The 26,190-nt window shown below is 38.1% G+C and overlaps 1 protein-coding gene across 1 annotated transcript in view; it reads right to left on the bottom strand.

Moving 5' to 3' along the window:
* LOC124610877 (39S ribosomal protein L9, mitochondrial) overlaps nucleotides 1-25,477 on the bottom strand; it is a 40,921-nt gene extending 15,444 nt beyond the window's left edge. The window contains exons 1-4 of the mRNA XM_047140196.1: nucleotides 25,267-25,477; nucleotides 14,417-14,576; nucleotides 2,033-2,196; nucleotides 1,102-1,302 (exon numbers count right to left, since the gene is read on the bottom strand). Coding sequence (XP_046996152.1) covers nucleotides 1,102-1,302; nucleotides 2,033-2,196; nucleotides 14,417-14,576; nucleotides 25,267-25,341 — 600 coding nt within the window. The 5' untranslated portion in view covers nucleotides 25,342-25,477. The remainder of the gene's footprint in view (nucleotides 1-1,101; nucleotides 1,303-2,032; nucleotides 2,197-14,416; nucleotides 14,577-25,266) is intronic.
* Between the last annotated feature and the right edge of the window lie 713 nt (nucleotides 25,478-26,190).

Below are 26,190 nucleotides of genomic sequence, written 5' to 3' on the forward strand. Positions count from 1 at the left end.
GAAATAATGATGGCTGCATGTGGGTTTAAATTGTTGTCTCCCGAATGTGTGTCCAGTGTGCTAATGTAAGACCTTTGGAAAGAAATGATACTAATGTGGGATTAGGGCTCCCTGTGAAAGCAGCCAAGTGATCTACAAAATAAGCTGCAACCAAAATGCTGTTTTCTACCTGGGAATGACTACCAACAAGTTGTCTGTCCACATGAATGGCCATCGACAAACTATGGCCAAGAGACAGACGGACCACGCAGTTCCTGAAAATGCTGACCAACGCAGCATGTTTCACATCAATGACTGCTTCAGAGCCTGTGCCATTTGGATCCTCTATACCAACACAAGCTTTTCTGAACTGCGCAGGTGGGAACTCTCCCTGCATTATACATTATATCCTATGTTCCCAAAACCCCCCCTCAATCTTCACTAGTCCCTACCCTTCACCCATCTATCCCTCTCCCTGCTCCCACTGCAGCACTAACTATTTCACCAACACACCCTCTAGTCTTTTTTTCCTCCTCTACTTCTCTCCTATTCCCCTTAACCCCCCCCCCCCCCCCTCAAACCCAGCAGTCCTACCCTGTCCCGATCACGTCCCTGCATGCTCCCACAAGCAGTAATACACCTGCCCCACCTCCACCCTGCTATTCCTCCCCCATCCTAGCCCCAGCCTCCTTTCTTCTCCCATCAAGCTCAGTTAGTTGTGCTAGCACCGCTAGCATGAATATGTGTGTGTGTGTGTGTGTGTGTGTGTGCGTGTTTTCTGCATTAGAAGAAGGCCTGTTGAAAAGCTCACATGTTCCTGTCTGCAACTTAACATATCCTCTAGACGGTGAGCAGCAATCTGTCCTCATAATAATATTGTTGTTATTCCACCCTCGATTTACCATTGTTCGACTGATCCATCCATCAATGTTTAAAATATCTAGTGGTAAGTTCTTTTAATTATTTTCATTCCATACAATATTTTTCATTATATTACGAATTCTATGCTCTTGCAATAAAAACACGAAAAGTTATGTTACATGATGCACTGTTACAAAAACAGCCACACTTAGTATCTTTCATACTGGTGTTTTCAGACTACACTCTAAAGCAAGCACTTACCGTTACAGTAACATAAAATATTTTTCCCTCCTTGTCCAAGTCTGGGCCAGTTATTGGTTTATCAGGTATTTTGATAGCTGCTTCAGGTACATACACTCCACGTTTGCGTAACGATGCTCGTACATGCCATGGCTCCACTGTCCATGGAACTTCCTTATTCATAATTATTGGTAGATTCATGTTTGACAAGAATCCCAGTGTCTGAAAAAAATGCAAAAGAAAGTACACATATTTTCTTTTATTACTACGAAGAACAATGTCCCATCATTAGTCAAAAATGTTTTCAGTTGTACTGGTTTGAATGTCATCACATTCTGTCAAAGTAGTCCCATTTAAAATTTCCCATTTACTATGTGCTATACAGGTGACTTTTGGCAGCACTATATATGTTAAGATTGATCAGTGAAATTAACCATATAAGGTAGATTAGGAAGACATTGCTCAGTTATTACCACAATAATTCTCCACATTAACTGGTTTTGGAAAACATCATTTTCTCATCTGAAAATTAAGCAACGTAAATTAAAAAATTATATCCTCATATTTCTCAGAGTACCAAGTAAGAGACTGGATAATTACACTGCCTTTGTAGTTTCAGATTATAAATTCATACAACAGGAAGTATGCTCAATGTCAGTCAAAGATAATTAGCAGGTTCTATCATCTGTCAATTATCAAACATCTGGGAGAAAAGTAACATACTTCACAAAAGTCAATTGTATATATGCAGAATCTGTATGTAGTACAAATTTAGAGCAGTACCATACATGACATAGCTATAGTAATAATCTCATTTTCTGGCAACCTTTAAACACTCTTCGTCGATGTGGCAAAATAACGGACTGCTGAGAATGTAGGAGGGCTGAAGGATACAGCAAATCAACAAATGTTTAGGTGCAAGATAGCTTTCAATAAAATGTACTAAACTTACTCGCTGAACAAATGGTGAGCTATATGTTCGTTGTCTATTATTTTCATCTGTACAATATCTTTCAATGTTGTTTGGTGTAACATAAACTGCAAGACCTGGGAGTAGAAGCTCGTTGTAGGCATAGTTTGGCTTCACAAACACCCTGTCACCTCGGTCTCCAAGACCTGCAAGGTAAATTTACTGTTTACTCTTGGAATTACGTTCCTACAACCAGTACTTATTAACAAAACGTTTATCGATAAGATGTAATAAAACAAAACAAAAAATCCATTGTTGCAACAAAAACCAGTAAATAATGTGACATACAAAATAGAAGAAATAAATTCAAAGGAATTGTACATGTATTTCTTTTCTATATGCACCCTGTGCTTTTCTTTTCAGAGCACAGGTCTCATCTTTGACATATTGAATACTGGCCCTTCTTTGAAGAGCTTGTTAGTATATGAGTGACAAGCTATCTTAATGTCTATGAATCCCAAACAGAGTAGTAATTAACACTCATCCTTCATTCTATAACTTTGTTCATAACTTGCAAATGGTCCATTGTACTGTATCCAATTCCAAAGCAAACTTGTTGCCAATCCTGATTAAAGTCCCAAGTTTTTGCCATGCGAGTGGTGATAATTTTAGAGTTTATCTTGTGCACTATGCAGAGGAGTGTGCCAGGTATGTAGTTTTTTTGTCTCTTTTCTTGTGAAGTAATACATTCATAGTATTGTTACAGTTTTGGGGAATTGTCTTTCTCCAAAGATGTTTTAACATAATTTTGCTATTTCATTCTGTAACAGCTTACTTTACAACCAACACTGTAATACAGTAATCTTTCATAAGGCTAAGTCAATTCATTATATTGTATTTACATAAGATGTACATTTTTAATTGTTTTCCACATTCCAAAAAACAATTTCAAGAGACCTGACAGATTATTACTAAAGTTATGTAATTTTCTTCAGCTTTAACTATTTCCACGGAAATACTACGAGGGTCGTCCACAAAGTAAGTTCTGTTTCGATTTCTATCTGCGGCAGCACTATGATTGCAGTTCTGAGCATGCACGGCAATTACTCTGACTCAAGGAGAAGACACGTACGCCATTTTCAGATCACTGATGCCAGCATGTGCTTTGTAGTGCTTCTTTATAATGTAAGCCATAATTGAAAATGCTGCCGCGTGTGAAATCAGATCTGTGATTAGTTTTCTAAATGCAAAGAAAGTTAAACCAAAGGAAATTCATCAGCAAATCTGTGAGGTTTAAGGGCAATGATTCAATGATTAGAAGATGGGTCAGACTGTTCAATGAAGGACATGATCAAGTGCACAATGAAGAATGAAATGGACGCCTGTCTGTGGTAACTGATGAACTGGTCCACACAACTGAAGAGAAGATTAAGCACAACTGTAAGTTTACACTTAGTGCCGTTGCTATGGAAGTTTCACAAATCTCACCATCACTAATTCAGGAAATTGTTACTGAAAAACTGAAATTACGAAAACTTTGCTCACGTTGGGTACTCAAAATTCTAACTGAACAACACAAAAAACAATGGATGGGCACTGCACTTCAGTTCTTGACATGCTACAAGAAGGCAATGGTTTTCTTTATCGGATAGTCACGGCGGATGAAACTTGGGTATCTACGACACCCATGAAACAAAACGGCAATCAATGGAATAGAGGCACACTTCGTCTCCAACAAAGGTTAAGCCTAAGGCCGGTATTACACTATCAAATTTCTTTGTCGAAGATTTGATCAAAGATGTGATCCAATATTCCGTCAAATATATTTGACAAAGATCTTTGATGTAGCGCTAGAAGGGGTATTACACTGTCATCAAATTTTTCGTCAAAGTTCAAGACGGCTGACAACTACAAATTGTTATTAACTGCAGCAGCTGCTTGTAGCACAATTGGACTGTGTGCACATGTGATACAAAAGTGGGGGGAAAAAAGGAAACATAGCTGGGTGAAGCCGTGGGTTTCTAGACGAGATGATAAAAGCATTCAACAAAACTTGTTATGTGAGCTTATAGCGCAGGACATCAAGTCGTACACCAATTACTTATGAGCATACATTTCAGTATGTGCTCAGTGAAGTGATTCTTCATATCTCAAAGCACAATACTCACTTAAGAACTGCTATATCTGCAGAAGACAGGCTCATTGTAACACTCTGATTCCTTGCTACAGGAGAAAGTTACTCTAGCTTACAGTACAGCACTCGAATTCCACAGTGCACATTAAGTAAAATAATACCTGAAACATGTGAAGAAATTTATAAAGCACGAAAGGACCAATGTCTGAAGGTAAATAAATGTTCAATGCACTTTATGTTCATTAAGAACAATTTTTATTTTATTTTATTTTATTAACACAGCATGTACCAATTGGTGTCTGAAATTACAAAATCAATAGAGATGTACGAAGCTGATTAGGTGTTTTACAACGTGAGGCACCCTGAATACAAAAATAGATTACGAAGATTGTAGAGGTACAAAAAAATTATACATATATATAAAAAATGGAATCGTCCTCTTCTATACTAGCCTGCTGCAAGGCAGCCAGGATATATCCAGAGGCAGACGGTTGTGCTTGTTGAGTTGTCGCATGCAGCAAATCCCACCTGTCCATTAAATATCGCTGCAAACCATGTATTTTGGCCATTGTAAATTCCTTGCTACCCACATTATCCATCTCACTCAGTTCAGCTGCGATGTGGGTGCCAAGGGCACTGTAGCTGTCTTCTTGAACAGGCTGGAGCAGAGTCCTGGACACATCAGCCACAGCCTTCAATGTCCTGCTTGGCCTCCACAATGACGTCTGTTGCCTGTCTGTTGTGCCTTTCCTTCTTTTTGTGGGAGACCGCTCTTGATGCTGGGGCTGGGGCTGTGGCTCGCTGCATGTGACAGAAAGCATGCATCTCATGCTATAAAACAATAGATGAAAGCCATTAGTTACATACTTCCTTGCACATTCATAAATCTTATTTACAGGTACCCACAAGCAGAGAAGAGTGGGAGCAAATTGCAGAGGATTTTGAGAAGAAGTAACACTACAGGAGCAATGAACGGAAAGCATATTCGTATTAAATGCCCACAAGCTAGTGGATCTCACTTTTTCAATTACAAATCCTTCAACAGTTATCATTTTATTTGCCATGGTAGATGCTTCCTACAAATTTTTGTATGTTGATGTAGGAACTAATGGGTGTGTTGGTGATGCTGGAGTGTTTTCAAAAACCAAACTACGGGAGTGTCTCATTGACCGATCTATTCTCAACATTACTGAAGGCAGGAAGCTTGGGAACACAAACATTACAACTCCAATGGTTGTACTGGCAGATGACGCTTTTCCTCTGAGTTATAACATTATGAAGCCATACCCCTTAAAAGGAATCACAAAAGAAGAGAAGGGTTTCAATTACAGACTGTCACGAGGAAGAAGATTAGTGGAGAGCAGCTTTGGCATTCTTGCAAGTCATTTCAGGATTTTTCTTACTACCCTTAATCTGCCTCCAGAAAAAGTTACCACAATTACACTGGCTGCCTGCACGCTGTACAACTTGTTAACTGAGAGAAGAAAACACTTGTACACTCATCTGGAAACAGTGTCTGCCGTAGTAGGAGACTGCACTTATCTTGAGACACATAGCACTGAGGACCTACAGCGAATGGAACCAATAGCTTGCCAAGCTGCATCTGGATGTCCAGTACACGGGAGAGCAGTTAGAGAATACTTTAAGACATTTTACAATGGCACTGGGAAAGTGCCCTGGCAAGATAATCACATTTAGTTATGTAAAATGTAAACAAATGTACATACCTCAAACATTTCTTTGAATGTTGGTGTAGCATGTTCACTCCCACTTTCTCTGATTTCGATGTTACAGACACTCGTCTGCCTCTGTGGCCTTGTCGAGGAACTTTAGCATGTGGAACCAGTACACTTGCGGAATGTACACCGCCTGTGCACTGGCTCCAGTTTTGCTTTTATGCATCTGCAATAATAGAAATGAAAATAATGTAAACTACTTGTAGGTTACGTAAACATTATTGTATGCTTCAAATTGCTGCAGTGAACAAAGTAATGCTAATCATTTGTATGACATGTAAACTTTACTTGCATAAATAAAAAGAAAGAAATATGTCGATACGTACTTTTGCTTTCTCGTAGGAGTAACTCGTGCGGAGGCCATTAATTTTCTTTTTAACATCGTCAGCCCAGGCCACATGTCACAGCTAATAACCTCTGCAATATTTTTGTAGCTCTCCAATCCTCGTAATCTATTTATATAATCAGGTTGCCTCACATTGTAAAGCGCCTCATCAGCTTCATACATCTCTATTAATGTTGTGGTAGATGCCACACACCAATTGTATTTTCCAGCCATGTTTACAAACACACTAGAGATGACAAAACGCTGCAGCGATACTAGCTCTCCACGTGGTAACATATCGCATTGCAGTGAACAGAAGACAAGCAACTTCTTTGATCAAATCTACAGCGAGGCCCTAGATTTGATCAAATATTTGACGATATTTGTTAAAGTTCCTTATTACACTATCAAATTTCTTTGACAAAGATATTGGACAAAGAAATTTGATAGTGTAATACCAGCCTACACTAATCTTGACACCTTGAAAAGTCATGTGCACCGTTTTTTGGGACAGAAAAGGCATTTTGCTGATTGATTTCTTACCACGAGGCCAAACAATCAATGCACATTTTCTTCAAATTCTTATTATTAATAACTATATCTATTACAAAACTTTTATTGTATCTCCTTAAATCCTCCCAAAGGTATTTCTTAATTTAGCAAATTCCTTCACATTCCTATTTTCAAGTGCCGGAAAGTCTGATATTCTCTTAAGAGCTGTGTTGTGCAATTTTAGTTTTTCTTTGCCTTCTTTTACCTGCTGTAACTTATGCTGTTTGTATAAGTAACTTTGGTAAATAATTGCTTATCCAAACTAAGTCTGTATAACCTGCACTTTCCAAGATACTGAGCTCGTTGTTTAATATAACTTGGGCCTTGCAAAGTCTATTTTCCATTTGTTTTCTTTTGGCACAAAGTATTCTTCAACAAATTCTACTACTGTATGATCTCTGTCGTTTGTACAATTCCCAAGTTTTCTTGATAAAAAACCATTCTATGTTTTTAGTTCTACTTTTACCTTAATATCTTTCTATGTCCTCTAGCACCGGAACTGCTGCCATTTGCATATTTCTATAACTCTTTGTAGAGGTTTCTCCATCACCTCATCATAATTATTGTTTGTTGGTGTATAAACCAAAGATGCGCACAGGAATAGAATGTGCTTTGTCTGCATTATTAGATAGTTCAGGACAGCATTTTGAAAGTTTGAAACTAAAATTAATGAATACAAAAGTTATTTTGAAGGATATGTTATATAAATTAAATTTAATATAAACCGAGGGCTAAAAATTTTAAATTGTGGCTTTATTGGCATAATATTTAGAGGAATGTCATGTGTTAAAAGAGAGATAAAAGTGCCACTTGAATAAAGCAACACTCAAGATCTTGTTAGAAAAATTGTATTTTTGTTAAATACAGTGTGTCAGATTATTCTGTAACGAAAAAAAAGTTTGAAACAATAAAGATACTTCATAGTAAAGAGGTTCTCTTTGCTATTTTAATTTCATGTGACAAAGTGGCAACTTTGTCTCAAATCCACTTGTCAGCCTAGTGTAAAATATTTGTGTAAAACACGGTAGCTTCTTATTTGCAATATACCTTCAAAACCTGGAGATACTGATACTTTGCTTTTGATGTTGCCAGAGGACCCATAAAGACAAATTATTATTATTATTATTATTATTATTATTATTATTATTAGCACTATACAAAATTATTCTAAAAATATTTTATTATACATTTATATTTTACCTCTGTATGCAGGGGACAGATAGTCCCCAGAGTGCTGCTCTTGAAGTCACTATGAAACTCTCACCACTGATAAGATTCAAACTCTATTTTTAGCTACCCAATGTTGAGTGAGGTTTTTGCCTCTCTGATGGACAATGTTAGGAAATGACATTTCCTCAAATATCCATTCTTCAGAAATGACCCCAGTTTTGTATACCATATGTTGATTGATCACCACAACATCAAGAGGCTTAGGTCCCACTGAACATCAACCATGATCCACAACCAATCCATTGGAACTTTTCATACTGCCTATGTGTTAATCAGTTCCATATTCTTATCAAACTCTGTAAAAAGAGTGTCCTCTGATAAAGTTCCAAAGGTTTCTGTTCACTCACAAGATAATTAAGATACCTTGATAGAGTGTAAGTCTTGTTCTAGCCCAAGCACGAATCACAAAAGCTTCAAGATGTTTGACTTTCTTGTGTAGTTATTCTGTCACAAAGTGATCTGAAAGGGTTACAACTTCTTTGCCCCCTTTTCTTCCAACATCTTCAGTAATAAGTGCAGAATACTGAAGTCGCATTTGAAAGCTGATGAATACTGAAAGAGCAAACAGACAACTGCCTTTTGTAATACATGTTTTGTAATACATGTAATTAGTACTTACATTTAGTAAGCGTACAGTTTTTTAGTAGTCCAGAGTGCTTCTGTTTCATCAGACTTCTTGTTTTTTTAAACAAGTATTTCTCTTTTCAGAATAAAATGTTTCAGCTTTGCGTTTGGGTATTTTCTGGTCGATGGTGATCTTATTAATTTCTTTCAAGACTTGTTCCTTCATGACATCATCTAAATTTTCAGATAACATTGCATTCAGCACTTTCATCTAAGCAATGTAACTACTGGAGGTTGAGTACATATCATTCCTAGGATACCCAAAGCTATATTGAATTTGGTGTTGAATTCTGTTCTATGCTTTTCACATGGAATGTCAAAATTCGAGTATTTTCCCAGATCAGTCACTGTAATTTTTCAACCAAAAGTTCCTCTTTTAAATTCTTGTCCTGTCTTTGTGGTAATGACTTGATCTACCCCTAAACAAATGAATGCAATCATAAAATTCCATTTCGACTTCTTCCTTAATTTCCCATGGCCTACTTCCATGCTTACCCTCTCCAGCACAAGGAGACTTGTTCAGCTTCAGAAACTTCTGGGCTGTCATTAATCATCACCTTGTTACTTCATGCACTGCCATAAAGGCTTTTCTTTGTATAAGAATTTCATGTAATACAATGTCATCACCTTTTACTCTTACTCTCTTACTGAAATTACACTCTTGAAACTGGGCTTCATCTTCAGTCTTCCTCGATCACCTTCTGAGATGTGGAAGTATTGTAATGAGGCCTTTCAGATACAATGGTTGTTCATTTCAGTCTACCATATCACAAATTTTTTGTATAATATTTTATCTTTCTTCAGCACTTACTGTTATCAAAAAATGTCTCTGAGCACTACGGGACTTAACATCTGTGGTCATCAGTCCCCTAGAACTTAGAACTACTTAAACCTAACTAACCTAAGGACATCACACGCATCCATGCCCGAGGCAGGATTCGAACGTGCGACTGTAGCGGTCGCGCGGTTCCAGACTGAAGCGCCTAGAACCGCACAGCCACACCGGCCAGCTAGCGCTTAGCACCTCAAAACACTTTAACTTACAGTTGCAGTCTTCTCCTACTTCATGTGAGTGAACCTTTAATTTCTTCACGACTGTGCTCATTCACCCTCATAACTGCCTTTTCCTAACATCTGAAGTCTCTGTCTTTCATCCTCAGATGCAATACTCATCATTCCAAATAAATAATAAACTCTTAAAACAGAAATGAATAACCTGCATTACTCAACAGAATGTCTCAAACTAAAGGGACAATAAAGGAAAATTCTCTGTTTCTTGCTTCGACATTGTCAACCTACAAGGAATCTAAAACCTAATAAAAAACATTGGACAAATCATATTTATTCCCTGTAGCGAGACACATTAGCATGTTCTTTCCCTGCATGGCTAATCTAAAATATTAAACACAGAATCCTGTGTGTGTGTGTGTGGGGGGGGGGGGGGGGGGGGGTGTCTTGTTGATGCACAACCAGGTTTTTTTCTTTTTAAAAAAAATCATGATATTCCGCCTGAGTCCCCTTCAATGTCTGTGATACTGTTTTTAATTTTCTTGTACATAATTTTTTAAAAATTTGAATTTCAAAACTTCCTTGTTGCTCTGTAGAAAAATGTATAGCCTTACTTTAATTCTATGTGGTCTTCTGCCCTTCCAGTTCCACTGGCTTCTCTATCTTTCTAAATACTCCACATTTTATACACGACTAGGCATTAAAATTGAAACATCATGAATACAGCAAAAAACATCAATTTCTCATGCAGTGCAGACCTATAACATTCTTGAATATGCAAATTATTATCTAGAGATAAAAATAAATCATGCTACTGCATCATAATACATTCCATTGTACTTCACCAGCTATTCTTGTCAATATTTTGTGAAATAATGCATTGTGGTTGATTTTTAGCCAAACTGTGCAACTACAGAGAATCTTTATGAATTTAAACCAAGTCTGTTTTTCAACATAAACTTTAAAACAACCATGTGAGTGTAAAAATACAGTATTTATAATGCTTGCAAAATACCCAGGTAATTACCTCTTCCTCTGTTTTTACAATGAATGTCAGCCCAGCATGCATAAATCAGCAACTGCAAAATAACAGAAGTAGCTAACATTATACATGAAGTTCTCATGTACACCTATTCCATCCTGGAAATTTATTTGCAATTTCAAATTTTCCACTGCCTTTCTTTTTCATGCCCTTTAGGAAAATTATAATAAATATAATATACTGAGCATTATTTCAGTTTACTTGCAGTGTATGTGATACAAAAGACTGAAGATAAAAAGAAAGAGAGGACTCTACCCCACAATCCTCAGATTATCATTCTGCACTCTTCCCACTGAGCCAACGCTGACAGGAAACTATGCTAACTGGCTCATGCCTAGCCTGACCCATGCAAAAAATGCTGATTTTCTCTAAACACTTGGCCATCTGGAGCTCCCTCATCCATGACTTTAATTTCTGGCCAAAACCTGCTTGTCATAAATTTGAATGAAATCTTGTAAGAAAAATGGGTTGTGAGGTAGCAATGAAGGTGGATCTATGCAAGTAACATTTCAGCACAACTGCACGAAGCAACTTGAAGTAAAGTCATCTAAATTCTGTATAAAAGGAAAGATTACACACAAGGTTTCTCACACGGAAATTGCATCTGAACGTTGTTTGGGAGAAGATGTTATGCCTCATGTACAAAGGAGAAATATCTAACAGCATGTCTTGGAATTTGACAGCAAAAGGATAATGGTCCATTGAGACTGCAGTTTATTGTTCTACAATATAACTGCCCGTGTTTTTCAGTATCCCATGAATGTTATACAAATACGGAACTGATGGAGTGGGGTAGGTCATACTCAACGCTATGCAGGTTCTCAATGGCCCCACACAACTAGCAGCCAAGAGGATAGACATGTTCTTCACTTGGCCATATAAAATCATATGGTCACCCATAGTGAGGAAAAGGGCTTATTTGCAGAAGACAAGTGTCCACATGGGCAGTACGCCGACATAGCTCCACGTCTCCTGCATACAGCATCGTGATGACTGTATTGTGTTTTGAGTATCTGGGGAGAATGAACATAGCCAGGTTGTTTACCTTGAGGTTGAAGCTCGCTTTTCTGTCATTTTTGCTTAAATGAAATTTGTTTTCGGATACGATCCGTCTTGAGTCAACACAATTTTTTCTTGGTTTTACTCATACATGTTTAGCTGAAGATACAGCATTGTTTTCTTTCTGTTAAATAACAGGAAAATTGCTCATTACTCTCTGAATGCATAACAATTTCAGTTTTTTAAGAACAGTATTCACCAACTTGATAATTTTTTACATCAAGTTCTTTATGGTTGCACATTAGAAACTGTGAGAGAAAACCAGGTATAACCAAAAACACAGAAAACCACAAAAAATACAGCATTTGGTATAAAAAAATTCCGTAACATTTGTAATTTCGCGCCAACGGTGTGTCAGAGCAAAATGCGGTTGGTATCCCTGCACACACCTGTGTTTAATGTGTAGCTGCTGGAAGTTTCATTGTTGTCTGTCTGTTAGTTATCGTTCAGTGCTGTATGGAGTAGAACGTCATGTTGCACAGTTTGCACATTTCAAAATGGTGGAGTTAGAGAAGCAATTTGTCTGCATTAAATTTTGTGTTAATTTCAAGAAAATCTTTACAAAGACACATCAAATGATGCAGGAATCCTACATTGATGATTGCTTAAGCCATACTTGGTGTTACAAATGATTCACACAGTTTAAAAATTGTCAGATGGAAGTTAAAGATGACACCCTACAATGTCTACCACCAATGCTCATGTCAGGAACATCAATGAAGCTGTGCATGCCAATCAAAGAGTGACTTTCTGAAAGATTGCAGAAGAATGTAACATTTCAGTTGGATCATGTCATGAAATCCTAAAACAGTATCTGGGAATGCATCGTGTTGCCACCAAGTTCGTCCCACAGCTCATGAGTCAAGACCAGAAACACCTTCGCCATGCAATCTGTGAAGAGCTATTGGATCATGCAAATGACAATGAGATGTTCCTTAAGAGAATCGTAATTGGTGATGAGATGTGGGTTTACAGTTAGGATGTAGAGACCAGGGTTCAGTCTCACAATGGGTTGGTAAAGGTTCTCCAATACCAAAAAGAACTTGTTAAGGCAGGTAAAATGTCAAAGCCATGTTGATAGTTTTCTTTGACTTTGAAGGATTAGTTCATCATGAATTCATGCCACAGGGACAAACTGTTAATCGATGGTACTACTGGGACATATTGCGATGATAGCGAGAAAATAAGAGAAGGAAATGGTCTGAAATGTGGTGTGAGAATTCATGGCTCTTGCATCATGATAACACACCATGCTGGTGCGTGATGTTGCACAAAAAACAAAATCACTGTGCTGCCTCATTCTCCGTTCTCTCCAGATGTGGACCCTGCGGGCTCTTTCTTAATTTCCAAAGTTGAAAACCGCACTGAAAGGACGAAGATTTGCAACAATAGACAAGATAAAATAACATTTGCACGGAATCCAGCAAAAGGCGTACCAAGACTGCTTCCAGATGTGGAAACAGCTTTAGGAGTGGTGTATCAATTGTGGAGGAGAGTCTTTCAAAGGAGACCATGCACGAAAAGTAAAAGGTAAGCACAGAAAAATTTTTTGGCAAAGTTCCAGAACTTTTTGAACAGACCTCGTACATAAAAATATTTGTTATCAAATCTGTGAATACTTTTCTTTAAAAAACTGAAATTTCTATATCTACAGATAGTAAAGAGCAATTGTCATTTAATAGAAAGAGAATAAAAACCACATGATGATGCTGGAGCTTCCACAAAACACGTCTAGGTAAAATTAAGAAAAAAAAATGTGTTTTCTCATGGCAAAACATACCTGACAACAAATTTATAGCTAGTCTGTACTCATCATTCTCATAAGTGTTCAGCACCTGGCATGTTGGTATGTGGTGCCACTAAGAACATAACATGATCATCTCTCGTTCCCACAATCAATAATTTGGACAGCAGCCATTACATTTCTGACAAGTTAAAGACAATGACTGTGCCATATCTTCAAGGTCACTCTGATGTTTTCTTTCAACAAGATAACACAAGATAGCATATTGCTCACATTGTTCTGATATACCTCAATACAGAGGGCCTTCATCTGTTGCCCTGGGTAGCACGTTCTCCTAATCCCTCACTCACTGAAAATATCTGGTCATCAACTGCCAAGAGACTGGCATGCCATCACTCGCCAGGCACAACCACTGATGAACTCTGGCACAGAAATCAAGCAGCACAGAATGATGAAACCATTGTTGCTGCCAGAGGTTGGTAGATCCGTTTACAAAATTTTGCACCCTGTACACCCTCAAATCACAATTTTAATCATGTGTTCTTCCTATCATATTTATACACAAAAGTAAAATAATGTTGCAATTTTAATGACCAGAAGTGTATAATATAGGTACATCATACACAAAAATACATACATCACAGTCACTCAACCACATCATTAAGCTTAATAAATTTAGTTATGCTGTTTTATCCCACTTCTCAATGTAAACTTGGGTTTGATGCACATCTTTAAATGCTATCCCTCCATAATGTTACCTACAAGTAATAATGACTAAATTAAAGCTACTTCAATTACTTACCATGGACAACAAGGTGCTACATGAATACAATGACCAGCTGCTGTTACAAAAATAACTGAGTTTTGGCATATTATTTAACTTAGCAATTGCTCATCATACACTAAAGAGGTATACTACAACAAAGAGATTTGTTGCAAATGTCATCTAAGGGAAACAATAATGATACTTACCTTTGACATAGCCAGTCAAAATAACTTCTATTTCAGGCTGTTTCTTGAACTCTGTGTTTTCCACAAACTCATAAACGTGATGTCGTCCACGTAACTTTTTTGGTTGCTGTGACTTTTTATAAAGACCTGGAGGCCACTTCCTTCTAAGAATCACTGTTGTCTAGAATTAAATAATGCAAAAACATTTTGTTCAGTAAATGTGCCAGTTAAAATTATTTTCCATGAACTCGATAAAAACTTGTGCAGCACAATTCAGTTTAACCCATGTCACATACCACATTACAAAAAGGGAACGAATATTCTATTACCTGGAGGGTGCCAGAGACAGTCAAGTGTTATATATGAATATTTTTGACATTGGTGCTTGTACTGAATACATATCAAGCCATTTTCAAAATTTTAAAATGACTGGAATACAAGAGAAGTCATCAATCAGTGTATAAGTGTGAGCAAATGGTGCAGTATTTCAGCAAGCTGAATTTCTTCAGGCAGGATTTGTCTTCTGCTGGGCGCCATCTTATACCCCATTAGTCCAATAAGTTTCAATTTGGCATTGTGGAGGCAGGAAGTGTGCAGCCAGGAGTTGTGAATCTTAGTATGTATGCCACCAATGTGGGGGCCGAGGTGCTTCTGGTGCAGAGGCAGCACTTCTATGTAGTGTGATTTAAGCTCTTTAGTTGGTGTGGCGTGCAAGGACCTACCCACAGACTGCTATTGTGCTTTGAACACGCTCAAGGCCGGGTCCCAAGGCTTACTGTTGTCTTTACATATCAGCACATCTTGTATCCGGATCTCTAGATTCTTTTAAAATGTAATCACAGAACATGTAGACCTGTTTTAACAATTTGGTGCTAGCCTAATTCAAGCTATGTCCATGGAGAGGCCACCCCCCACCACAGCTGATTTTGTTGGTTGTTCCTGTATGACACTTGCGCTCCACGCAGCTTTCCTTTATCATACGGATGAACTGACCTACATAAACTTTCCTACACTGGCATGGGATGCTATAGACTTTTGGTTTTCAGGGTCTTAGGTCATCCTTAAATGGTACCAACAAGTCTCTTGTCTTGGCAACAGACGAAATACACACTTGATGAAATGTTCCCACTGCAATCTCCCTTTTTTTGCAGCTGCATTACCAACAAAAGGGGTAAATGTTATCATAACAGGTTTCTCTTCTTCCTTTAGAAGTTGCAACCTAGACTCCTTCAGTTTTATGGCACCTTGATCATATGGTCATTATAACAATTCTTCTAGAAGACTGTCTGCAGGAGCTGTAATTCCACTGATGAACTCGGATGATCAGAGGATTCAGGAGCCCTGTGCAACAGTGTTACGAGGATGCCTTCTTGTCATGAAGGGGCATGACAGCTGGGAAGTTTGTGCATATATGTATGTCAGTGGAGCTGCCCCCAAATACTGCGGACCTGAGCTCGTTATCGAAAGGGAGGGGGTATATAAAAACATGCCCAGCCAAAGACAAATTAGTCATCAGAACTGCCTGAAGATGACCAGACATTGCACTAAAATCACTGTATAGCTTCACACTACATATGACTCCACACCATATGCACAAAACTCATTGGTAAGAACTGTTACAGAAAAAGGTGACAGAAATGATTAATTTTGAAACTACTAGGAAGTCTTTCTTCAAAATCAAAAAATCATTTGGAAGAAAGTGACTCTGGATTCTCAGTCAAAAAGCCACATGTAGTGATGACACATACAGCCCCTGCTAAAATACAAACTAATGTTAAGTAGGAGACCAATAGTCTCTGGAAACTCCACTGAACCCAACCAGTATGACATAACATACATATTGGAGTTTAAGACCAGACACAGTGTGCCAATATTGTGAATGTATTCTCTGAATAAACTCTTCTTGGTTTATAAGCCACACCATTTCGAATAAAACACTTGAGCTTTCGACGGCCATCTCTGCTATTGTTGTCAGAAGTTAAAAACCACTAATTGCCATGACTAACATGGTGTTCCACTCATACAGCCACAACTGCAGAATCTGGACCCAATCAGAGGGGGCAGAAGTGATGCTTGAGCAGAAGGCAAGATGCCTCACAAAACCTCAAGGCTGGCGTGTGACCAATGACACCAGGTGGCATGAAGAAGTGGCACCACATTTGCAACTGCCGTGCCTGCTTCCTGTAACAAACGGAACATCAGCAACCTTGGCGGGTTAATGTATGGTGCAGCATTATGGGAGGAAGGATAATTACCCCCCATTTTATCGATGGCAATCTAAATGGTGCAATGTACGCTGATTTCCTACGTAATGTTCTACCAATGTTACTACAAGATGTTTCACTGCATGACAGAATGGTGATGTACTTCCAACATGATGGATGTCCGGCACATAGCTCGCATGCTGTTGAAGCATAGAATAGCATACTTCATGACAGGTGGATTGGTCGTCAAAGCAACATACCATGGCCCGCACGTTCACCGGATCTGACGTCCCTGGATTTCTTTATGTGGGTAAAGTTGAAGGATATTTGCTATCGTGATCCACCGACAATGCCTGGCAACATGCGTCAGAGCATTGTCAATGCATGTGTGAACATTACGGAAGACGAACTACTTGCTGTTGAGAGGAATGTCGTTACACATATTGCCAAATGCATTGATGTTGATGGACATTATTTTGAGCATTCATTGCATTAATGTGGTATTTACAGGCAATTTGTAATAGCACGCATTCTCAGAAATGATAAGTTCAAAAAGGTACATGTATCACATTGGAACAACCGAAACAAAATGTTCAAATGTACCTATCTTCTGTATTTTAACTTAAAAAACCTACCTGTTACCAACTGTTCGTCTAAAATTGTGAGCCATATGTTTGTGACTATTACAGCGCCATCTATCACAAAGCGAAAAAAGTGGTCCAACTAAAACATTCATATTTCTTCACGTACTACACGAATGTGTAAAAAAAAATGGGGGTTTCTATTTTAAAAAACGCAGTTGATATCCGTTTGACCTATGGCAGCACCATCTAGCGGGCCAACCATAGTGCCATCTGGTTTCCCTCTTCAAGCTAGACAAGTTTCATCCTTTGTAGTTTTTTCATATGACACTTATCTCATGAGATATTTGGCCCTGTCACGATCAATGGACCACCCTGTATATTACTTGAAGGACCAAGTAAGCCTTTCTCCACAAGTGTGTCTTGTATTTGGACTCTCATAAAAATGTGTTTACTGCCAGAATAAGTGCCTGGAGAGAATTATGTGAATTCAAATTTAGGTCTGCAAGTCCAAGTATTCCAAAGTATTCCAAACAGCATACACAGGAGTTACTTGTAGCCACTGTTACTGTTAGAAATATTATTGAGAATTTGAAATACTAGGGAAGCACTCAAATAAACTGTCACAGACTGAAAAATAAACTGATACTGGCAGTCAAATCCCATAAGTGAACTTTTAGAACAAATCTTCTTCTACAAAAGTCTTCTCCTTCAGTTCAGGTATGGAGGTCACAGACAGCAAGAAAAACTTAATTTTTATTTATTCATTTATTTTTTGAGCCATAAAAGGAAGACTGTTTGGTAGAAGTCAGTGATCATTGTTGATTTATCCAATGAAAGAGCTGTCTGGATCACACTTTATTTTTTCACACGAACTATTACAAGATATCTTACATTAATTATTTCTCTCTTACAGACATGCACTGTGTCTTGGTTTCTCATAAATTATGATTCCTGTCTTAAGAATGTCTAAAATTCACTATCGATTTTATTTTTGTTTTCTCTCACATTTTTGTGACAAAGTATGATGGTAGTCGGCCAAAACATGAACTGTCCTAGGGCTCCCAGCTCAACCATCTTCAATTTTGATGAACTTTGTACAGTGTGTGCCTGAGGGGCCCTACATGACCTTATGCTAGGTTTCAGGCTCACCTGTAACTTGGTTGAGGTGCCAGAGCCACTTTTGTGAAAACCACTTTTACTGAGACCGAAAAGTCGTGAGAAAATCTTCAAGTTTGGCATTCCACTGTTCCTAATGTGAAAGAGCTGGGTTTGTGGATATAGTGGTGCAACTTTTTATGCTCTACAAGCAAATGATGGATGTAGAGTTCAGAAAGCAATGCATTAGGCATAATCTCAGTTCAAAGTGGGCAACAATTCATGTCATGAGAAATTTGCCCCACAGTTTAACGAGGCATAAGTAGTGGAGAAAGTGCGCTATGGACCTGGTTTTTTGCCAAACTACTGTCTGTCTGGATCTTTAGTATATCACAAATTTGGGCCTGGTTTGTGTGTTTAATTACTGTGCTACCATCCTGTAAATTTGCTAAAAAACATGAATGTATCAAAATATACCTGTGTTCAAAGTCATGTGTCTCAAAATGGACACCTACAACATTATATTCATTAACACCATTCAACAGAGCACACTTCATTCTATTAGAAAAACTTATTTTCATTTTGGTGTCTCTTTGGATAAGGTGCAAAAACTGCGCATAAACTATTGATTTTTTTTGTAACTCGAGAAAAATCCTTACATTGGTCCACGGTGGCTATGCCACTACCAATCTCAGTGACTAGTAGCCTAATACCCATGCAAGGTGAGCCCCGAGTGGGTTTCTTTACTGCAGGTTCCCAAGCCTGAAAGTGGGAGTCTAGCAGGTTCCCAAGCCGGAATGTATCTAACAGGTTCCCAACCCTGAATGTGGGTATCTAACAGGTTCCCAAGCCTGAATGTTGGTATCCAACAGGTTCCCAAGCCTTGCTTGGGTCTCTTTGTGATTTCCAAGTCATAACGCACAATTCTTCAGTTGTTAAATGCTTTACATTTGTTGCTGATGTCCAAAACTATTGATTCCAGCAAACTGTATTGCTGCCCCATCATTGAAGCAGCTGGAACTGGTATGACTGCAATTATCTGTTGTTCTGGAATCTAACATATGCCTTTTCTAGCTGGTCAGTGAAATGATTGAGCAGCCCCATGAGGATGCATGAAATTAACCAAGTCATCTTTTTCTTAAAATGAAAGTTCACAGGTATTTCCTATCCAACATTTTCCATCATAAACGCAAGTGACAAACTGGTCAGGCTGTAGTCGAGTAATGGCAACATGTTTAGTAGCAACTTTAGCATATCTGTTAACATTTGCTATAAAGGACAATGTATCATTTGATATGAATCTGAAGTCGCTTTTCATCAATTGGCACAAAATGGTGATGGTCCTTGTACCAGACACTGTACATCCATCCCAAAAGGGTTTTCTTGATCAATTTTTTCATCTTAAATAATTTTTTTAACATAGATAAATTCAATGCCATGCACATTTTTTGGCAATATTCAAACAGATCAGTTGGTATTAAGATCTGGTTGACAACTGGGTGCTGAAGGCTAGCTCTTGCTGCTAAATGCTTAATTGTGCCCCCAATTCCGCCTCATGGTGATTTGCCTTGGCTTGTTCCGAAAAAATTGCATTCTGCAGCAATGACAAAATCTTTTTCATGATGGCAAACATTTAGGAAGCTCTTAAAATTTTTGTACTGTGTGACAGAACTGCCACTAAAATAACAAATATGCTTAATTTCTTTAAAAATGCACTTCAGAAATTTGATCAAGTACGTTAAAAATGCATGCACTGCAACTGTGTCATGTCGGAGGCAATCACTGATTATTCAGTAGCTGACGCTTTTTAGGTCTTCATTATCTTTGTAGTAAATGACAAATGATTGTATTGTTCAAATGGCTCTGAGTACTATGGGACTCAACTGCAGTGGTCATCAGTCCCCTAGAACTTAGAACTAATTAAACCTAACTAACCTAAGGACATCACACACATCCATGCCCGAGGCAGGATGTAGTGGTTGCACGGTTCCAGACTGTAGCGCCTAGAACCGCTCAGCCACCCCGGCCGGCGGATGTATTGTAGCTTGACTATTTTCACAATGGAATCCTTGAACTGCATCTTGGACAATTCAGGAGTAATTTTCAGCAAAATCCATTAATATAATCAAGTCTCCTGGTTTGAGACCTTCTTTAGTGAACTGCACTTGCTCTGATGCTTTTCAATGTAGAGGTGAGTAGAATGGACTAAAAGTTTTGTAATTCTTCAACTGTCATTTCTCTGGTTTCAAGTGTATCTCTGTCAGTGTGAATCCATTGTTTGAACTGAATTGTACCTTCAGGATCAATATCTGCAAAAGCACTTTCCAAATATTCCTTCTGTTCCTAGACTTACTTCACAGCAATGAAACATACAATCCTTTGTTTCCAAATTACAGACAATTTTGCTCAATAAAATTTTACAGCCTTTTTTTATTGGACTGTGTGCCAATGTTAGTTTCACATTCCGATGTTCTGTGCAAACGCAAACTAAATGTGAACCAGCTGTGCCTAGAGTCACACACCACTTTGGCCTTAATTCACAAAATTTGGAAAATCCAATTTCCGGTCCATTTTTATTGCGGTACACAAAAAACATTTATTTTAAGTTGTACGCAACAAACATTTCTTTTGAGTTACTCAGTAATAAGTAAATTTGTTTTTGAACCTTTTCTCCATCAATCCGAACAGTAATACAGTCCTTTTTTCCTGGACAAATCTGACTAAACTCATCATCATAAAAATGTTCTATGACTCTTGCCTTCACAGCCTCAGGAAGTTTTTTTCCCACATTTACCTTTGGGCTGTGCCAATATTCCCTGTTCAGCTTTTAACTTTCTAGCCTTCCTTACCATTCTTTCTGAAACACACAATTCTTCCATAGGCCAGCTTTGGGGAACTAAGGTCAAAATTTGAATTTTCGCATTATGATTTGATGTATTAATTTGTCTTTCAATTCTTGGATCAGCTGAGTGGATGGTTGTTCCAGTTCACTGGTATCAAGTCCTCCCACTTCTGCAATTTTCTTAATAACTGGATCGTCAAGTTTATGTATTTTGTGCTTTGCATATCCTTTTGTATCCTTTGCACCAATTACTTGAAATTGTAATGGTGATATTCCAACAGCTGCTAAGCTTGTACCCAAATTGTGAGCAACATTAGCCTCATCATCTTCATCTGACTGAGATGTAACTTCCATATGTGAATATTTCAGAGAATCACATTTTTTTCTACAGGAAGGGCACATTTTTTGGCCTGGTTTAATATCAGACATGGTTATCGTTTTTAGGGGATCAGCATTTTTTATGTTGACTGTGCGCATACTATTTCGTGTTTATGGTTTTTCTTAATAAATGGGTTGGAGCATGATCTTTGCAAAAATTCAAGTCTTTGTAGGAGTAAAGCTTCGTGGCGGAAGCATAGTAGAGCATTTTCAGTAGAGTGTAAATCACTCTGTCTAGGAAGTAATCCTTGTTCTACAGAAAGTTCCTTTACAGTGTTAAGTCCTTTTAAGGAACTGTATGTCATTAAATGGCATGGTGAATCAGTATTTCCAAAACTGCATACATTAACTTGATCTTGTTTTTCAATTTTAGCAACAACTTGATATGCTTCAAGCACTAAAATCAAATTGTCAAGTGCTAAGTAGAGAAAAGAAATAGAATGAAATGTGCTCTGTTGAATGGTGTTAATGAATGTAATGTGGTAGGCATCCATTATGAGATACGTTGCTTTGAACACAGGTATATTTTGATACATTCGTGTTTTTTAGCAAATTTACAGGATGGTAGCACAGTAATTAAACACACAAGCCAGGCCCAAATTTGTGATATACTAAAACCCAGACAGACAGTAGTTAGGCAAAAGACTAGGTCCATAGCGCACTTTCTCCACTACTTATGCCTCATTAAACTATGGGACAAATTTCTCATGACATGAGTTGATGCCCACTTTGAACTGAGATTATGCCAAATCCATTGCTTTCTGAACTCTATTTTCATCATTTTTGTGTAGAGCACAAAAAGTTGTAACACTATACCTAGAAGCAAGAGTCCACCTCTTTTACATTAGGAACAGTGGAATGCCAACCTTGAAGATTTCTTCATGACTTTTCAGTCTCCGTAAAAGTGGTCTTCACAAAAGTGGCTCTAGCACTTCAATCACTTTACAGGTGAGCCTGAAACTTGTAACCCTCATAACAATTCAGGTGTCATAACAAAATGCATCCAGAAAGTTCTTTCATTGTATAACTGCTCAGCAGAGCGTACAAATGTCTGAATGGTGCCGCCAGCTCCATAGACAACTACTGTTTCTGCCTGCAACCATTTGCAGTTCATATGAAAGCTAACACTGGCAATGACAGCTGTATGGGATCTTCTTTTGCCGACTCTACTCTAGCTACAGTGTGACAGTGGCCCACCCTCCTGAATCCCGGTTATGATGAAAGATATCTAGCATAACCTACACTCTAGATTAGACTGCAAGGTGAAAAATTAGTTGTGAGAGGACAAAGCCAATAAATGTGAATGTGAAATAACAGGCTGATCTTTTATGTAGCCAGATGTCTACATTTGTGTCTTATTTAACAGTTTTCTTTGTAGAAATAGAAACTGAAAAGTAACTTCATAAAAATAATTTCATAAAAGCTATAGTACATTATTACATTACATACATATCTGTGACAAGTATTTTTGTGCATATTACATATCACATATACTAAACATTACTACAAAATATGCAAGGTGGGAGGATGGGGCACTATGCAACTCCTATACCAAGATTGCTCGAGAAAAAGTCTTAAGCAGTTTACATTAGAAGACAGCTCAAGTGTATATGGGATTTATTTCAGGCTGGACTAATATAGGCATGAAGTGTATACAAATAGGCCACTCGGCATGGACGTCCATTGAAATTATCTGGGAAAGGAGGGGGGGAGTCAAAACTCAAATTTTCCATAAATTGGCTGGTGATTTTCAAGATGTGTCAGGACAAAAGAACTAATTTAATGTTCTGACTGACTAACTAAGACGTTCAACAGAATCAAGGGAAATTACTTCTAAAAGTTTATGACAGTTATGTGATGTATAATGACACTGTACTCCAGTCTGCTTGCTTAGTTGAGTGGTAACGTGGTTGCCTACCATGCAGCAGGCCCGGGTTCGATTCCCAGCCAAGTAGGGCTGGGTGTTGTGTTGTCCCCTCATCATCTCATCACCACCAACACGCAAGACTTGCGCCTGGTGACCAAACTTCCCTGGGAAGGGCTTCCCAGCCTACAACGCCACACCATCATTTCATTTCATTTTACTGTAACCTAGATTCTGGAGAACGGGGTGGAGGAGGAAGCAAGTGTCCACTCCTCTTGCCGACCCCCCTCTTTGTGGACACTTTTATCATTAACAAACACACACACAAAAATCTGAACACTCACAGAATAAGGATCTACAATTTTCAAGTCTTCTACATACCACTCCAGCAAGTGCCATGAAGATAAAAGTAACTGACAGCAGCTACCTCAGAAATGCATAACTAGCCATTCTTCCTTTGCTTCATCAACAAAGCAATCTGAAAGATATTTCACTACATGGTAAGCTACTCTGGAAAGAATTTGGTGTCATAAGCTTCACAGGGATGTGCAGAATATAAACATAATTAACGGAGACTTAAACACGTGCACTTAAAGATGGAGTTATGATACTAACTGCCTTTGGATGAAACGCTGAGAGGGTTATACTGTCACCTTCAACATTGATTTCCAATTATGCTTACCCCCCCTTTCAGACAGCACACAAAACAATGTGGTTGATAATTCGCAGTTCCTTGACCAATTTCATGCATCGGACAGATCAGTGTATGGAATGAACCTGCTGAATTGGACGATCAACTGAGCAGATTATGCTGAGGTGTTGTGTGTTTTGCATATCAATGGCACCAGTGTGTACTGTAAAGTGTGGTGTGGCGGGAATACAATGGGGTGTGCTGCTTTTATAACTAATGACTAGATAAATGTTAGGTGGCACACTTTGTACCAATTAACTAAAATTAATGTCTTGCATATAAACCTGAACAAAACTACAGTCATATACATACTGTACCTACCTCAGAACTAAACAACCAAATGCTAGGTGGTCACAGTGTAACCAAACCTTTCATATCCTAATCTATCACAGTGTAACCAAACCTTTCATATCCTAATCTAATCATAAATCTTACAATACACAATGTTTTACAAAAACTTGTGGCCATCAATCTGTTGAAATTACAGTACAAAAATGTCATTCAGGTTCCAGCAATTTAAGTAAACCTGTTGTGCCCAAAGCTAAACACAACTATGTATTCCAAGAAATGGCGGAGAGCAATGGTACGCCACCAAAAAATGTAAAAATTTTCAATTTCAGCACTGAAAACAGTTTGTCATTTGCTCATTTCTCACTGCATCGCTTATACTACCATTCCATTGGCTATGTGAAACTCACTGTCATTCTGTGTGCAGAAAGAAGTGTTCTTGCTGCACTTGAGCCTGACTGAACGTTGAACAGCATATACCTACGCTTAATCATTAAGAAAATAGGCATGGGCAGACGGATCCCATTATAAACGCAATTCAACATAACTGGTGACACACGCACACCAAAGAATTCAGCTCAACTCGACAATCTTCACAAATATGTAAGAAATCTCAATATAGTAGAGAAAAAGGCACATTATTAATGCATAAATGTACACAACAAAACTTCCATTTCATGTCAAATCAGTTATTAGGCATCTGAATAAATTTAAAAAAAGGTAAAACTTTTTTTGTTATCTGCCCTAATATGTTTTTCAGGGTGGTTGTCACTTATTTCTTGACTTCATAGGAAAAAGAATCATTCGATCAAATAATTTTTAAAAAGGGCTATGAACATAGAAGCTTCTGCGCATTTGTATACACACTACTCATATGCGGTGATTTGTTAAAGCAAAATAATGTACCACTGTAGAGGAAACATACTCTGTTTGGTTGGGACGTAAGCACTCCTGTAACTGCCCCACATATTCTTGAGGCACTCAAAAAATGCTTCAACATTTCCAGTGTCTGTATTCTTTTAGGTACTTCAAATAAAACATTTACTATTCAAAACAGTCCGACGACACAAACAAACAATGTACGATGCTTCTGCATATCTTTGCCTACCCACGATGTAAACAACTTGTGTCTAGGGCAGGGAATAGAAAGGTCTCTGGAGTGAGTATTCAAATGCGTAGAACACAATTTGTGCTGTCAACATACATTGTCAGCCTGGTCACGTTATCTCAGGACGCCGTAAGCCTTATACTCGTAGATTGTGCCGTAGGTTTGTCCGTAAAGCACACTGTACATTTAGAATGTCATTACATCACTAGTACAGACAGATTCTCCTCATAGAGATTTGGCACAGATGTTTCGTAAGCATCATAACAATTTGCATTTGAAACCCGGAATAAATCGTTTTGAAGAAGAATGAAGGAAACCAAAAAGCTCAAACTTTGAAGACCTTCTTTATGTAAAGTGTCACAGCTCAGATGCACTCATTTTTCGGGATCTGGGCCAGCCACAGTAAGTTTTTAGGTATCGCACGGCACTTTAAACAACGTATTGCAGAGTCTGAAGTAGTAAATTTTTGCTGTGATAGTATTGCAAAACGTCTTGATAGCAACTAAATGACTTTGAAGTTTAAGAAAACCAGTGCATTTGCCACATATTAATTATTTACCACCAGCTCCGTCGATTTTCCAGTTTTTGTGGATTTGTCTTCCTCTTTCTTGTAGGCTAGTGCACGTTTTTGTTCTCTGGTAACACTTTGACGTTTATATTTAGTGCATTAACTCCCATTACATTGCAGTCTAAGTAAGATGTGAATAAAACATCCGATCGCTGGTTAAATGCGTTGCAAAA

The sequence above is a fragment of the Schistocerca americana genome, chromosome 1, assembly GCF_021461395.2.
Source record: "Schistocerca americana isolate TAMUIC-IGC-003095 chromosome 1, iqSchAmer2.1, whole genome shotgun sequence".
Classification (NCBI taxonomy): domain Eukaryota; kingdom Metazoa; phylum Arthropoda; class Insecta; order Orthoptera; family Acrididae; genus Schistocerca; species Schistocerca americana.